The 15,170-nt window shown below is 36.2% G+C and overlaps 1 protein-coding gene across 1 annotated transcript; it reads left to right on the forward strand.

Annotated features, from left to right (window-relative positions):
- Positions 1-44: 44 nt before the first annotated feature.
- Positions 45-13,132, forward strand: IMPACT (impact RWD domain protein). The gene is made up of 11 exons (XM_030971674.1): positions 45-159; positions 980-1,108; positions 1,844-1,896; positions 2,182-2,244; positions 4,306-4,391; positions 6,006-6,134; positions 6,425-6,519; positions 8,762-8,835; positions 10,377-10,467; positions 12,547-12,681; positions 12,928-13,132. Exons 1-11 carry the CDS (start codon positions 124-126, stop codon positions 12,997-12,999), a joined length of 963 nt encoding a protein of 320 aa, XP_030827534.1. The 5' UTR covers positions 45-123; the 3' UTR covers positions 13,000-13,132.
- Positions 13,133-15,170: the final 2,038 nt, after the last annotated feature.

The following is a 15,170-nucleotide window of genomic DNA, read 5'->3' on the forward strand; positions in this document are numbered from 1 at the left end:
AGGAAGGGCCGCCAGCGTCACTGCCACGGCTGCGCACACGGCACGGCTGCCCTGGGCTTTTCCCTGCTTCTCCTTCACTTTCTCCCGCTCCTTCCCTTCTTCCCGCTCCTTCCCTCGGCTGCGATGGCGGCGAGTGACACGGAAAGGGCCCAGCAGCAGGTGAGCGGCGGAGGGAGCCGCGGGGAGAGCGGTGACTTCAGGGGGCTCCTGGTGAGCCCCGGCCCCCGGGCGGCTCCGTGCCCGCTGTGGCGCCTGCACCGCCGCACTTCAGGTGTTTCTTTGCTAGGTGGAGGGCACTTCCCCGGTTTTCCTTTATGGGAATTTGCTGAGTATCCGCTCCTCCTCAGGACGAGCTTAGTGCTGAACCCTCGGGGTCGTTCCCCTGTCGGGGTCCGACCCGTCCAGCCAGGAGCAGCGCCCGACTGGGAGCTGCAGGGAACGTGTTGGCACCTGCTCCCTGTCACTTTGCTCGCCTTGTCGCTGCTGAGATTACATGATTATCCAGAGAAATTCAAAAGCTGTTGTATGCGTGTGAACTGAGCAAAGGTTACTTACAAAATCACAGGGTCAGTTAGGTTGGAAAATACCTCTGAGATCATCGAGTCCAACCTGTGACCAAACACCGCTGTGTCAGCCAGAGCAGGGCGCTGAGTGCCACATCCAGTCATTCCTTAAACACCTCCGGGCACAGTGACTCCACTGCCTCCCTGGGCAGCCCATTCTAATGTCTAATTGCCCCTTCTGTGAAGAAATTCTTCCAGATGTCCAACTTAAACCTCCCCTGGTGCACCTGAAGTCCTGTGAATCAGGACTGGATCCCCAATACTTAAGGCCTTCCTGTGCAGTGAATCTTTTCACATCTGTCAATGAGTTGTAGAAGAGAAAGACTTTTAAAAGATGAAAATATGTTTGGCACACAAAGTTATGTGGGTTTTATGGGGGAGGTATTTAGTTTTACTTTTTTTCATTTTTTTTTTAGATTGATGAAATTGAAGCCCTTTCATCGATCTATGGTGATGATTGGTGTGTTGTTGATGAAGATGAAAAAATCTATTGCATTAAGATTAGTGACTGCCTGGATCAACCAAAATGGACCCTCTGTTTGCAGGTATAGTGGTGGTAAGAAGTTTAGCATGAATTTTGCAGTTAGACTGATGCAGGTGAAACCCTTTAAATAAGGTTTATTATCTACTCAGATGATTAGGAAGCTTTTGGATTGGAGTCTGTGATAAGACTTTTCAGTGATTCTTCGTGTAACACACTGATGTGCTTGTGATATATTCAGTAACTGCATAACCTAATTCCACACCTAACCAAAGCATTTCAGTGTATTTCACCAAAGACTAATTTCTGAAATACTTTTACACTGAGGACTTTGTGCCTCAGTGAATCTACTGCAGTTGCATCTAGACTTGCTTTCTGGAAAGTGTTGACACAAAAGGAAATTTGGATCAACTTAATTGATCCAATTCCTTACTTTATGTTTTCAGAACTGAAAGCAATAAGTTTACTTACATGTAAGAAACATGGAAGTATCTACTTAGGGAAATGTGGTACCACTTTTTTAAGTCCAGTAACCACGTGTGCAGCTTCTTTCAGTTTTTTTCTGTACTTTATTTTGCATCCTTATAAATTGCCCCATAAAATATAATTGTATGCATTATGACTATTGGAGTTTTAAATGCAGATATTAAGTGTTTCTTGTAATTCTGTAACAACATACCCAACTGCTTTCTTAATTTGTAACACTAATTGTAGTCTTGGTGCTTGACATCAGAGTCCTTCAGTAAAGCTCATCTAGCTGAGGGTAGTGCAATGAATACATATCCTGAATTTCTTTCAGGTGATTTTGCCACCAGGATATCCAACTGCAGAGCCACCTATTTATCAACTAAAGTAGGTGATGTTTTCTTGCATCATTTGTGTTTGATGAATTGCCACTGTGAATTGTTTACCTGTAAGTGGAAGTTTAGTTAAAATACTCCTTGAATTAAAGTAAACCAGCAGTGGAGGATGTTTCCAGCAAGGATATTCTATTCTTTATCCTGCTTTTTCCAAGATGTTTGCAGCTGGAATCTTGATGGTTGGCAAAGTTATATTTTCAAGGTGTTCATCACATTTATTTGGGAATGTTGGAAGCAGCATATAGCACAATTTTCATTGCATTTCTTTTCATTCTAGTGCCCCTTGGCTTCGAGGACAAGATTATACAGAACTAGCAAATAGCTTGGAAGAAATATATTTGTAAGTTTGAGATGGTGGAATATAGTAAAAGGAGACAATGTATTTTCAGTTTCTATCTGTTCAGCACTTGAATGTTAAAACACAGGATGTGAAAACATTTGGTTGTCTGAGAGCCTAAGGGGCATACCAGTTTTTCTTAAAAGCTAAGAGATATGAAGGTTTTAAAATAAACACATGCAGAATCTCTTAACTGGAATCTGGAACATCGTGGACTGTTTATTATCACAGTGTGCAGCTAACACATAATACAGGGCATAATGGATGCATGAGAATCAACAGCATTTAGAAATACTCAAATTACATGATTTTGAATTGCTGTGAAAGTGGGGTGGAAAATGTAGTAATTTTATATGGTTTATTTATGTCTTTTAGATCCTAGAGATTATATAAAATAAATGAAATAAAAACATAAGAAAGCACAATCATGCCCCAGACAGTGAAATCTGAGCATCTTGCATAAGAAATGTTATTTTAATGCCATAAGGAAGAGACCACTTAGCTTGCATAAGAGTTTTTTATTTTTATTAACTGGGTTTCTTAGTTAATTAAGCAACAGATCATTTAAGCAAGTTAAATTTAATTTGAAGTGTTAAAAATGCACAAGGATTTTAAGTGGAAAGTTCTGTGTGATCATATTCACCACAGTAGTTCAGTGGAGCAAAAAGGACAGAGGTTGTCCTTAATGCTTCTCCTTAATGCTGTCCAGACTCAAAGGATTTGATGGAGTCTCTATCACAGGTAGAGCTGCTGGTTCTCTTTTTGTTCCCCCTGTGCAGTCCTGTAGGCTGTCAAATTGTGCTGGTTCAGCTCCCTTCTCTCTATAGCAGCTGCTGGTCAGAGTCCTTGCTGGTCTGCTCTCACTTCTGTTTGTTCAGCAGGAAGTGAATGTGTTTGTACTTTAGGCCATATATGTACTTTAGATCATTTTAATCAGTTTGAAAACCTGGAGTAATCACTGATGTGCACAGTATTTGTGAAAACCTTTTATCTGTTCAATGTCTAAATAATTGTCAGATGAGCAGAGATACTCTGCATCATTTACATTGTGTTGACCAGGTTTCTAGTCCCTAGGGATCTAAGTTGTGTAGTTCTGCAGTCTAAACCAACATGAACTATACTGTCAGTTGCTGTGGAAAAAATGGATATTTATAGATCACAAGTCTGTTTTAGGAGACACAAAGTAATTTACAATTATTCAGAAACTGTAATTGGATGATAGTTGGACAAATTGCTGTTTACTTTTGTAAAATGGGGAAATTTTATTCTTCTTCTAGTCTCTCTCCATAACTAAAAAAATTGTCTTCAGATGTTAAAGCGGTGCTTCTGTACAATAAGCTGTATGAAATTAGGATGTTGTTCTGGAGTCAGTCTGGATTTTGAAGTGAGAGCGACAAGTTCATAAAATCCTTATTTTTGCTTGAATATTTTTTCTTAAAATATGTATGCTTATTTGAATTTGATTGTTTCCAGCAGTAGTGCTGTATACATTATACAGGGTTTAAATATGTAATGCTGTTACTTATCTGGTGCCCAGATGGTGGCAGTAAGAATAAAATTAATCAGAAGCCATGAGATATCTACAGCCCTAAATCTTTAGTTTTGTTTCTTAGATAAACATGCACAGTTCATAACCATTTTAACAATTTGAAATGTGTTTTGAGTTGTTTGGGTCCTGCTGCACATAAAGGAAGCATTTATTAACTCCTAACATGTATATAAAATATGTTCATCCCATCCTCCCTCAGTACCTCAATACACACCTGTGCCCGCTGAGTGAAGCCTCCTAGGCCTAAATCTTTATCTCCTGTCCCATAGCACTGCCTGTTACCCAGACTGAAATGTTTCATTCCAATGCTCCACCGACCTACTATCACAGTCCACTGATAAGTTTTTCACCCAGTGAGCTGCTGAGACAGAACTTTACACAAGCCTGCTTAAGCTCTTTATCTCACTAGCTTCTGTTCAATTTCTGTGTGTCTGAAATCTGTATGTTATTTTAGGTACTGTCCAAGTGAAATTTGCAAATGTGATTCTTCATTTACCATGGCCTTTTACTTCCAGACAGAACCTTGGTGAAAGTATACTGTATTTGTGGGTGGAGAAGATACGAGAAGTTCTGGTAGAAAAAGCACAGTCTTCAGATCCAGGTACTTTAGAAATACATGGGGCTTTTATTTTCCTTCTTCTTCTACTGCAAAGTAAGATTTCAGTACAAGTTAGTTTATGCCCACTTTTGTATTAGATCTAAATATCAGAGCACAGACTCCTGTGTCAGGGGTTGCTGTTTTACAGTGACAGTGTCCTTTTTTAAAAAGCGGTAGGGAAAAGAAGGTAGGGGTGGCCCCTGAACTGGAACAAGGTCCACAGTTCTCTCAGGAATGAAATTATTTGTTTGAAAAGACAGTGCTGCCCACAGGTACATTATGTTTTGCCCTCCATTCTGCAAAGGATTATTCATACCAGTAATTAATTTCTGGTGTTGAGTGCACTGTTGCAGGATTGGGATTCAAGAGAAGATAAACTTCAGTGGACTATGCATACAAATGAGCAAGTGTTCCATAATTTTACTTTTCTGTCCTTCCATTTACTTTACTGTATTGGGATGAGAAGTACATCATCAGTAGAGGTGCAGTGATTCTTCTGCTGTTATTCTTACAGAGTTTGTGTAAATTCACAGTTGTTTTAAAAAATGATGGGAGGTTTTGTGCATTAAAATGCTAAACTGCTCTGAAATGTGTGAGTGATGTGTGCATGCACAGTGGCAAAAGGAAACAGAACTATTTTTCTCAGTCAGGGGTGTTACCTTTGTCCTATGAGAAATAAAAGTCTGGAGAAAAAAAAATTTCATTTTCGGTGTGGTTTCATAGTAAGGTCTAGTATTAGTTTTTTGATAAACTGCACATTTTGTTGCTGCATCACAGATGTTGGGAAAGTCATTCTTCATTGATGTGACTAAAAGTGGACACTGAGAAGTGAAAATTTTACTGACAGTATTGGAAGTTTGGGTATTTTGGCCACAACCTTATGGCTTCCATTTTTGAACATGCTTTATTACCCCTCTGTTTTTTTTTAATGGAAAATACATATATTATAAAAACTGTGTCATAAGCCCTCTAAACAGGAATGAAACTGTGATATATTAATTTGGCTCTAAATACAGATGTCAGAACCCTGTATATTTCCTCCTTTGTTATTGACTGTTACTTTTTGGATGTTCTGTGAATGAAGGAAAATGGGAATTTTGGAATCCCAGAATACATGAAGCATGTTGAGAGAGATGCTTCAAATCAAATAATTTTTTATCTAATAATTTTATACTCTAATGAAGTAGCACTGAGCAACAGCTCTACATTTTGCCCCAAATGACCAATAAATGCCTGGAGTTCTTGTGAAACATCAGCTTAATTTGATCCCTAAATTCAGATTAAAGGTAGCATTTTGAATGTTTAATGGAAATAGTAAACATTATTGTCCTTTTTTTCTTAGAAATACTGTTACTTAGTATTGAAACACAAGGTCTTATTGAAGGATCCCGTAGTATGAGTATTTTATTTTTAGTTCTCAGGAATTTTTAACTTAATACTGGGCTGAGTACTTTTGGGTTTTGTTGTAATTAATGTTGCTATTCTGCATTTAATTATTTTTCATGTCAAACTGTATGGAACTGAGAAGAAGAGACTTTTGAGAAGAAGAGTTTGAAATTTTGTTTTGCTTGTCCTGCAAAAAATGTGTAATAAATTCTACTACTTGTGTCTTAATAGAACCAGATATTAAGAAAACCACTGAAGAAGTTGATGAAGATGATGGAGATGGTTTTCTCCTGGACTATCAGCCCACTCAGGAGGATCAAACTAAAATGTTAAATTACATGACATCTGAAAATCAGGAAGGTAAAGAACACACTCTTGTTAATACTGTTGAAATAATTTAAATGAGACCTGAAGATTCTGGTTTTCTACTCAGCTTTAGAATAAAATTAGTGACAATAGAATTACAATAACATTTTAAAACAGTGATTAAAAAATGCAATATATTTTTGATTGGTTTGTGCATAATTCTCTGCGCTTCACTTTAATAAGTCCCTTTTCTTAAAGTTGAGACATTCTTTACTTTTGTAGCCCCATGCATTGTTTCTGTCCTCTTAAAAGAAAAGAAATGCTTCCTTGTTTGTAACCCATAGATGAAGAACTGCCCCCCATACATCATGGAAACCCAATCACAGATCGAAGGAGCACTTTCCAGGCACATTTGGCTCCAGTGGTGACAACCAGACAAGTTAGTAGAGATCAGTTCTTCTCTTTTTGCCTGTATTTTGAGTTTGGCAAAGTATTACTGGAATATTTGGGATTTGCCAGATGTGTTGGTCTGTCTGTGCATCTTTCTGTGCTAGTACTGTCTGAGTAGTCATTGGTTTCTCACTTTTACTTCTATTCCTTCTATTCTTTACCACTATGGACATTAGATGGAAGAGAATAAGAACACTGTAATTTGATTTCTGGATGTTATCAAGTTTATCATAAGATGTTTGGAAGTTACTGAGTCTATCATGTTTTAGCTGGAAAAGCTAACACATAAAATGGATTTATATATGTTTTCCCTCCTTCAGAAAGGAATTTTGTTGAAAAACAAACTTAGATTGTGCATAAGTAAATCTTTATCATGACCTAATTGAGAGGGCTTTGGAGCTTCTTTTGTACATTACTTTCCATCTGTTACCATCAGCCTCCTTTGATCATCCCTTTTTAGTGGGGAAACTACTGTTCTTTTCTTTTATTAACTCAGAGTTAAATCTTGAGAGGATTTTTCTCTTTCTTTTTATGCAATTTTAGGGTTTTTTGAAAGAGTTTTTGGTAAGGGATCTTGTCAAGTGCTTATTGAAGTTCCATATAAGCTAGGTCGACTACATACTCAGTGGCTATGAATAAACAGTGACAGGTTGACAGTGTTTTTAGGCTGATTTCTCTATACAAAAGCTGCAATGTTTGAAGCCATCTGTGTTTTGTTTTGTTTTGTTTTTTCTTCCCTTTCAATAATTTGCCCAATATGGACATAAGAATTGGTCTCTAAATACCAGCATCCCTTCTGTGGAGCATTTTGACCTTTCAAGTTCACATACTCTGTACATTCATGTGGGGCTTTGTGTATGTAGAACAATCTTACTCACAAATCATGATAAAAGGGTGAGAGTATTTTAAAATGAAAAAGAATACTTTAAGCCAATGATTCCCATTTCTTCCCTTTCTAAAGTAACAGAATTCATTTATTTTTTATATATATATATATATATATCTATCTTAAAGACTCACTTAAAGAAGATACAGCTGTAGCACAAAAATTAATCTTTGAAGTACGTTTCCAGGAACCAGGTAGCTGGGAAATAAGTAATGTCAAAGGTGATGATCATTTAATATGAATTGTCCTTTAAGTGCCTGGATTGAAACTTATTGTTTTAACATACTGTCCATGTTTATGAAAGTGTATGAACTAATACAAGTTATCTTCCTTCAGTGTTTAAAGTAAGGAGAAGATAAATGTCTGAAGCAATATTCTCCATTAATAACAGGATTTTTTCATTGAGATATCTTTTATTTGAGGTGATTTTTGTCAGTTGGATTTCTTCAAGAAAAATTGGAAATAGCACAGTATAGCTAGGGCAGATATTAAATATGTCTGTTGATTACTCCTCTGAGACATTTGTTTTTGTATGGAAGGCAGTTTACTTGCCAGGCATGTTTTCCCAAGCTTTCTCAACTTCAGTAAATGTTTTGTATTATGCACTAAAATGATGTCTTAACCAAAAGCTCTTCTTTTTGCTAGACCATTGGAAAGGGTTGAACAATTGCCAGCTTGTTTACTTAGAAACATATGATGAGCTGATATTGGTAGATGCTTTGAATTTGGTACTTTTTAAGAGCAAAGAGATCATACACATGATGGGAATATCTGTTTTCTGGGAAATACTGACACTTTCAGACTCCTAATAGGATGTTTTTTGTTTTTACTTTCTTTCTGTGAAGTGGAAACTGAAAAAAAAACATGTTTGAGGGAAAAGGAAAAACTTGGAATGTAGTAGGGCTTTCTAAACATCATATTTTTGTGAAATAAGTAAAAGCAGTGTGTAGTGGGAATATGTATGTTGTGTTCTTTTCCAGCTTAACTTTATTGTTAAAAAAAGTAAGCAGGTGCAGTTGATACTGAATACTGACTAAAAATATTTTCTGGATCTTACGTCTCTTGTTTAATAAAGCAATTTGACACTTCTACATCTTGAGCAATAATATGAATGTACACAATGTAGAAATTCAAGGGACAAGCTGTTTTCAGTATCCCAGGAAAATTGTTTAAAACAAGTGTGGGAATACTGAGAAGCTGCTTCTTGGGTTACCGAACATTTTATGTCAAAACATAAAATTGTTTCATTGTAGTATTAGAGAGATGTTTGTTTAGCAGTGATATTCAGAGGGATGTATGAAAGCCCTGTTATAAAAGGAAGGTTTTTTTCTGTTGTTTTTTATAGGTTAAAAGAGTTCTTGAAAAATTATATGAGAACAAGAAAATTGCAAGTGCTACCCACAACATATATGCATACAGGTGAGATACAAATAGTGATTTTCCTTTTTCTTTTTAGTGTTCTTTCACAAATGAGTGCAGGACATGAGAAAGAAATTCCTTCCTATTAAAAGAAATTTCTTGCTTTAGGCAGTAGGTTTCTTATTTGTATGGTTGGTGTTTCAGGTGTTGCTTTGAATTTGAGGTCAAGAAAGTAGAACATACTGTAGGAAATAGGATAGCAAAGCAGCATTAGGAATAGAAAAAAAAGTGGATTTGAACATGTGTTGGTATACTTTTGTAGTATGTGTGAGCATGGAAATGCTACATCATCCTGAACTAAATGTGTTTTTATTTGGGTGAAGTAACTTCTTTCTCCCCCCAACCTTATATTTAGAAATAGCTGAAAATGTTCAGTTGAAATAAGAGTCGAATCAGAAAGCCCGATGCAGACATCTGGCATAAGAAGTTTCAGCTGAAATACAAGAAACTTCAGGGATTATGAGAAACAGGTAAAAATGAGTTTGGCAGTCACCTGCCTCTGGCAACTTTTGTGGACATAGTTTATGTGAAATGAATTGGTCTCAGTCCAATGTAGGTTTTTTCCAACCAGTGTAGGTTTTCTGAGGAATGTAAGTGACAATAAAAGGGAGGAAGTGTAGGAACCAGACATCTAAAAAAAGCATGCACAGATGCTTATCCACTTATGCCCATCCTGCTGTGATCCTAAGAAAACATGAAATGAGAGCAAGTGAAAGCTTATTTTACCAAAAAGTAACAGCTTCTACCTAAGTAAAAAGTTTCTGTAAAGAGGGTGTTTCTGTCTGTTCTCACAGATGATGATCCGGCTTCCTTCACTCATATTACCCAAATCCGCTTTAAAAATAAAAAGAAACAGGCACATACTGCTTCCTCTTTGTCATCTAGTACTAGAAGCGTCTTTCTCATTGTGTCACCTGTAATTAAGTTCAGAAGTTGGGAAGTAAGTTGGTAACAAACCAACTTACTGGTTAGTAGACCTCTGAGCATGACTTACGGAAAATTAGGCCTGGGCACCTGTCTTCTTTATGAAACAATACACCCAAAAGTTTACTGTAGTGCTGTCTGAGGAGGGAGATGACATGGAGAATCCAAGGGCAAATTTCAGTCACAGTTTCATGTTGCTGCTGAAATACAGACTTAATTAATTATTAATAATATTTTTGTCCAAGTTTTTCTTCTAAGGGTATACCATTATTTGAATCTGTATCTGGTAGAGTTGGTTTCAGCTAGATGCAATTATTAGGCTAAAAACCTGGGTATTTTTCTGTTTAGGAACTTTAAACTGGTAATGACTGGAGTTTACCAGAAATAGCTAAAGTCTGTATAAAAGCTTCTCAAGACTTGTTCTACTGTACAGATAAACACTTGTGGTTTACCCTATGCCTCATCCTGTTTTCATGTAAATATGTGTAAGAGAGAATTGGAATTGACGCACATGTGTATGAAAGATGTGAGACTTTATTAATCATGTAGAAATATTCATTGAAAATTAATAAGTTGATTTTTTAATCTATTTTTTGGTTTCTTTTTTTCTTTTATAGAATATACTGTGAAGATAAGCAGACGTTCCTGCAGGATTGTGAAGATGATGGAGAGACAGCAGCAGGTGGACGTCTTCTCCATCTTATGCAGGTTGTAGAAATTAATCTTTGGCTTTTGGAAATCTTGAATTTATATTGATTTTAAAAATCACTACAATGTAAAAAGCTTGTAGAAGACTGTTTTGGTTTTTGCTCTGCTAGCAGCCAGCCAGATGATTGCTTTCTCAAGGTGAAAGGAGAAACACAGACTGTAGTTCTTTCAAGTCTTGGATCATAGAAACAAGTGATGTTTCATAGGTGGCAGTAATAGTTTGAATGGGTTAAAAGATAACTAAGTTTTAAATACTGTGCTTCCTGTGTGGTGTAAGGTACACAGAAAATGAATACTGGGAGAAGCTGACTGTCACAATATAACAGCTGACCTGTGCACAACGTTTCATGTGGTTCCCTTGAGTAGGCATAATAAACAGACACCAATATATGAACTGGCAGAGTAGAACTTCAAATACAAAAGGAGTGAAGGAGCTAAGTTGTTTTGATAATTTAGTCTGTTTTGTTGTGCTGTTTTCTGTTCTGGGTCCATAGCCCTCATATTCACATATATTTTAGTCTCCAAGTTTTGAAATAAGATTTGGCAAAGGTGCTACTAAATGTGAGTGAGTTGAGATTGATAAATTTTGGTTCATTATGCTAGCCCTAGTAAAACCATAATTAAAGTAGCACAACTACATGAGACAGCTGTGTGCATCTTAATGCTGTGCCTCAAGTCACTTAGCTGTGTGAGCAGACAAAATATTTATTTTTCTTTTAGATTGATGTTCCCTTCACAACAGGAGTTTTATTCTCCTGTCCTTCTCTTGTTTGAATATTCTTTTGCTTAATGTGTTGCACTCTTATTCCTGGAAACTTTTCTTCCCCCACCCATGTTTCCTTTTTTATTTTCTGAAAAAAAATATAGTTGATGGAAACATTTGACATTTTTAATTTTGAACTTTTTCAAACTTCTAAAATAACTCAAACCAAGAGAAGGTTAAATAAATAAACAAATTTAGGTTATGTAATATATGCAAGTATATGTCCTAAGTGTGAAGAGATTATTGTTATGAAAATAATGTAAAGATACAATTTGGCAGTTTCCTCAGTTTGTTTTGAGATTATCAGCTTTATGTCAGCATGTTAGTACACACTTTTAAAAGTTATCTAGGCTCTTAATATTCCATAAAAATCCACTTTAGAACATGACGTGAATGTCACTTTCAAATGTGAATGTGTGTAAATTATGGGGATCATTATTCTCCATCTGTAATCCTAGTTACTGGGATTATTTCTGTTCTGGAAGAATAGTAAGATAAGGATAAGAAAAGTTCAATTTTCAGCCATAGGAAAATATTAAAGTAGTTTAAAAGGGCTGATTTCTGGATGTTCATGGATCTTGTAGTTTTTTTTGTTTTGAGCTCTTATGACATATGGGTATGAAAATTAGGTAATTTAAAACATTTATTGTTGCTGAATTTACAGGGTTGGTTGTTGTTGTTTTGGGTTTTTTGTTGTTGTTGTTTTTTGTTTTTTGTTTTTTTAATAGAAATTAATCTTGTTTCAGATCAGACCAGCATTTCAAAATAGCACTTTCTGGTTACAAGAAACTGCATTTTGGATTAGCACCATCCTGTTTACTGCCAGGAGTTGTTATACATATACTTTATGGCAAATACATAAATGCAGAGTAGAAAATTCCTGTCACAGAACATGGCCCTAGTCCTTTTCATTTTAAAATTTTAGGAATATTTCTGTTTTCACAAACAATGATCGACTCTTCTGAAAGTATTGTTCAAATTAGTCAGATATCTGTTTTTTTCTCCTCAACAGAGATGATTAATGGTTGTTAACATGCAGATATTAACAGCACTAGCTTGAGGCATTTTATGTATCCATATTTGTAATGCCTGTGGCCTGGCTGTTTTTAGCCTCATCCACCACCACTTCCAAAAATGTGGATAGACAATCAGCTTAGTGACAGAGTAATAATTGATCATACCAAAGAATAAGAAATGTAACTCAGTAATTTTTAAAATAAAAGATAGTAGACCATTTCTATCTTTCAAATTGGTGTCAGCAGTAAACCAGGTTCAACTAAAAGATAACAACTTTTATTGCTTTCTATTATTCACAGATTTTGAACGTGCACAATGTGTTAGTTGTGGTGTCCCGATGGTATGGAGGTATTCTCTTGGGACCAGATCGTTTCAAGCATATAAACAATTGTGCAAGAAATGTACTTGTAGAGTACGACTATGTACCATCAACGGTATGTCTCATCCCTCCAGAATGGAGGCATTTGCATGTGAACTTGTGGGACTTTCCATTGTTAGATGAAGCCAGAATAAAAGTAATACAACCTGTGTGATTGGATAAACATGTCCGAATTTTCATAAATCTCTGTGAATTATGAATACTGTTCAATTAAAAATAATTCTTATGGGTAACCTTGGGATAATACTTGTGGTTTACAAGAATATTTTTTAAATTTTGCAATGCATGTTTTTAATTTCAGGAAGAATCATCTAGACAAGCTGGAAAGAGCAAAAAGATAAGGAAGGACAACAAAAAGAAAACAGAACACTAATTTATTTTTTAAAAACTTTAAAATATTATTTTGCACATATTTATACAAAAAAACCCTGGACCTTATTGCTTTATCTTATAAAATGGACATGTTGTATTTAGAAGAGGATTCAGTAAAGCCATAGATACATTTTCACCTTGTTTTGTGATTTCTTCTTCTGTTCTGAAATAGAGCTAAGACACAAATTTTCTGTTTCTTACACACATGAGCTCCTTGTTGTGAGGGCAGTGCAGCATCTGGAACCATTGCTCCATCCCACCCCTTCCCACCAAACAACAGCTGACTAATTGAAAACATGGATTTCTCATCTTCTCCATTCCTGGAGTCAAATATATGTCTTGTATTAATTGAATTTTGTAGTTTGTTGTACTGAGAATGGGACTAGAGTAATTAATATACCAGGTCACTTACAGAATTTTAGATTCTCTTTTGTGAAAGGAAAGTATGGGGTCGAGCGTGGTGTTTGGAGAGCCCGGTCCTGCCTGTGCAGTCCCTGATCAGATGCTAGATAGGGGTTGCTTGGTGAAATATGGAAGACTGAACATGGGCAATGAGCTAAGAAATGTGATGAAACTACTACAGAATTTCTTTGAGGATTGTTCTGTGATGGTTGGCACACCAGGAGCCTGTAGAAAAGATGAGAATTTTGTATTGCATAATTAAAGGAACCAGTGAAATAGACCATACAGTCAGTGAGCAACATGAATCCCCTGTCCTTTGAAATGTCTGAAAATGGACCATCAGAGTAGAAATGCATTTTTATTTTCACACAATTTCTTTCAGAGAGAGCATGAAGTACTGTCTAACTGTCTTGTGGACACTTTTGGTTAGAGAAGTTACAGTTCCTTCCTGTTTTTGTTTGCAAGCATTTCCTAAGTTTAAACTTCCTTTATTCTAAGAAGTAGATACAAGAGAAAGAGATTACAAAAATGTATGACAATAACTCTTTAACTTTAAAAATTCTTTTGGGACATTATTTTTAATGCTAAACTGAAGCAGCAGTTTTAACTGTTTTTGTTATCAAGTACTGTAAGGTGACATACTGCTCACTTGTGGAAGAGTTACAAATTTCATTACCTGGCAAAAAAAGAAAAGAAGGATGATAGAATTAATTTATACCCAAATTACAATTGCCTGTCATAAAAATATGTCAACAAAAACCAAAACATTACCAGGAAAGGGTGGATAGTGGCTTTTATCTTTTTGGCCACTCTGTTTTAATATTTTTTACTTTCCTGGTTTTGCTTTGTTATTCTGAAAATGAATCAAGAGTACAGCTGAGCACAGGTTAGTCATTACAGCATTAGAGTTTCCCACAAGGTAGTATCAGAATGATTTTTTTTTCTTTGTGTCTCAAACCTAAACAAGCAGACTAAGATATCTACTCTCTGATTGGAGTACTTCATTAGCTGAGTATCTTCTGAAGAACTGCTTGGTGGTTTCAGTGTCAGTCATTTCCTCTAAATGTCCTGCATGCATCTGGAAACCTTTCATGCTTAAATATGAAAAGTCACGTTCTTAAAATCTTAACTTTTAAAAGTGAAAATAATTATCTTTCTTACAGCAGAATACCAATTCTGGACTGTTAGTAATTTCTTCATATTGCAGGTAATTCAGGGTGGTGGTTCTACTGTTTGGTATGTGTTTAATGTGGGGGAAAGAAGGATGATAAAGATGAGACATTTACTTGTGAATCCTTTTGGAGTGTTCATCTTTGCTATGCATTTATTGCCTAGCATGTCTATTTCAGAAAAAATGGAACAGTTTAGTAGCTACTTCAATTTTTCTAGCTAGACATGTTCTAGGCTGATTTAATCCTTGTCATAGCCGCACACACAGGAAAATTCTGCTAAAAGCTCATGAGGTGGATCTCCTATTGAACTTCACTTCATATGTGTAGATGCCTTGCAACACACAGGCTTTCCAAGCATGGTGTGGAGGAATTGGGTATTTAAGATTTCAAGAAATCAAGTTAGATCTGAGATCCAATAAGAAATGTTGAGGGAGGGAGGGGGAATACAATTAGGCAGCTATATACTCCAGGAAAGCACTCTGAGATTTAAGCCATGTGGCAAGGTCAGCTGGCTCTCATGAACAACAGTGAAACTGCTGAATTTTGTTTTGGGGCTTCAGTATGGCTAGCAGAAGAAAGGCTACTGGTATTACTTAGT

Source organism: Camarhynchus parvulus, chromosome 2, assembly GCF_901933205.1.
Source record: "Camarhynchus parvulus chromosome 2, STF_HiC, whole genome shotgun sequence".
NCBI lineage: Eukaryota > Metazoa > Chordata > Aves > Passeriformes > Thraupidae > Camarhynchus > Camarhynchus parvulus.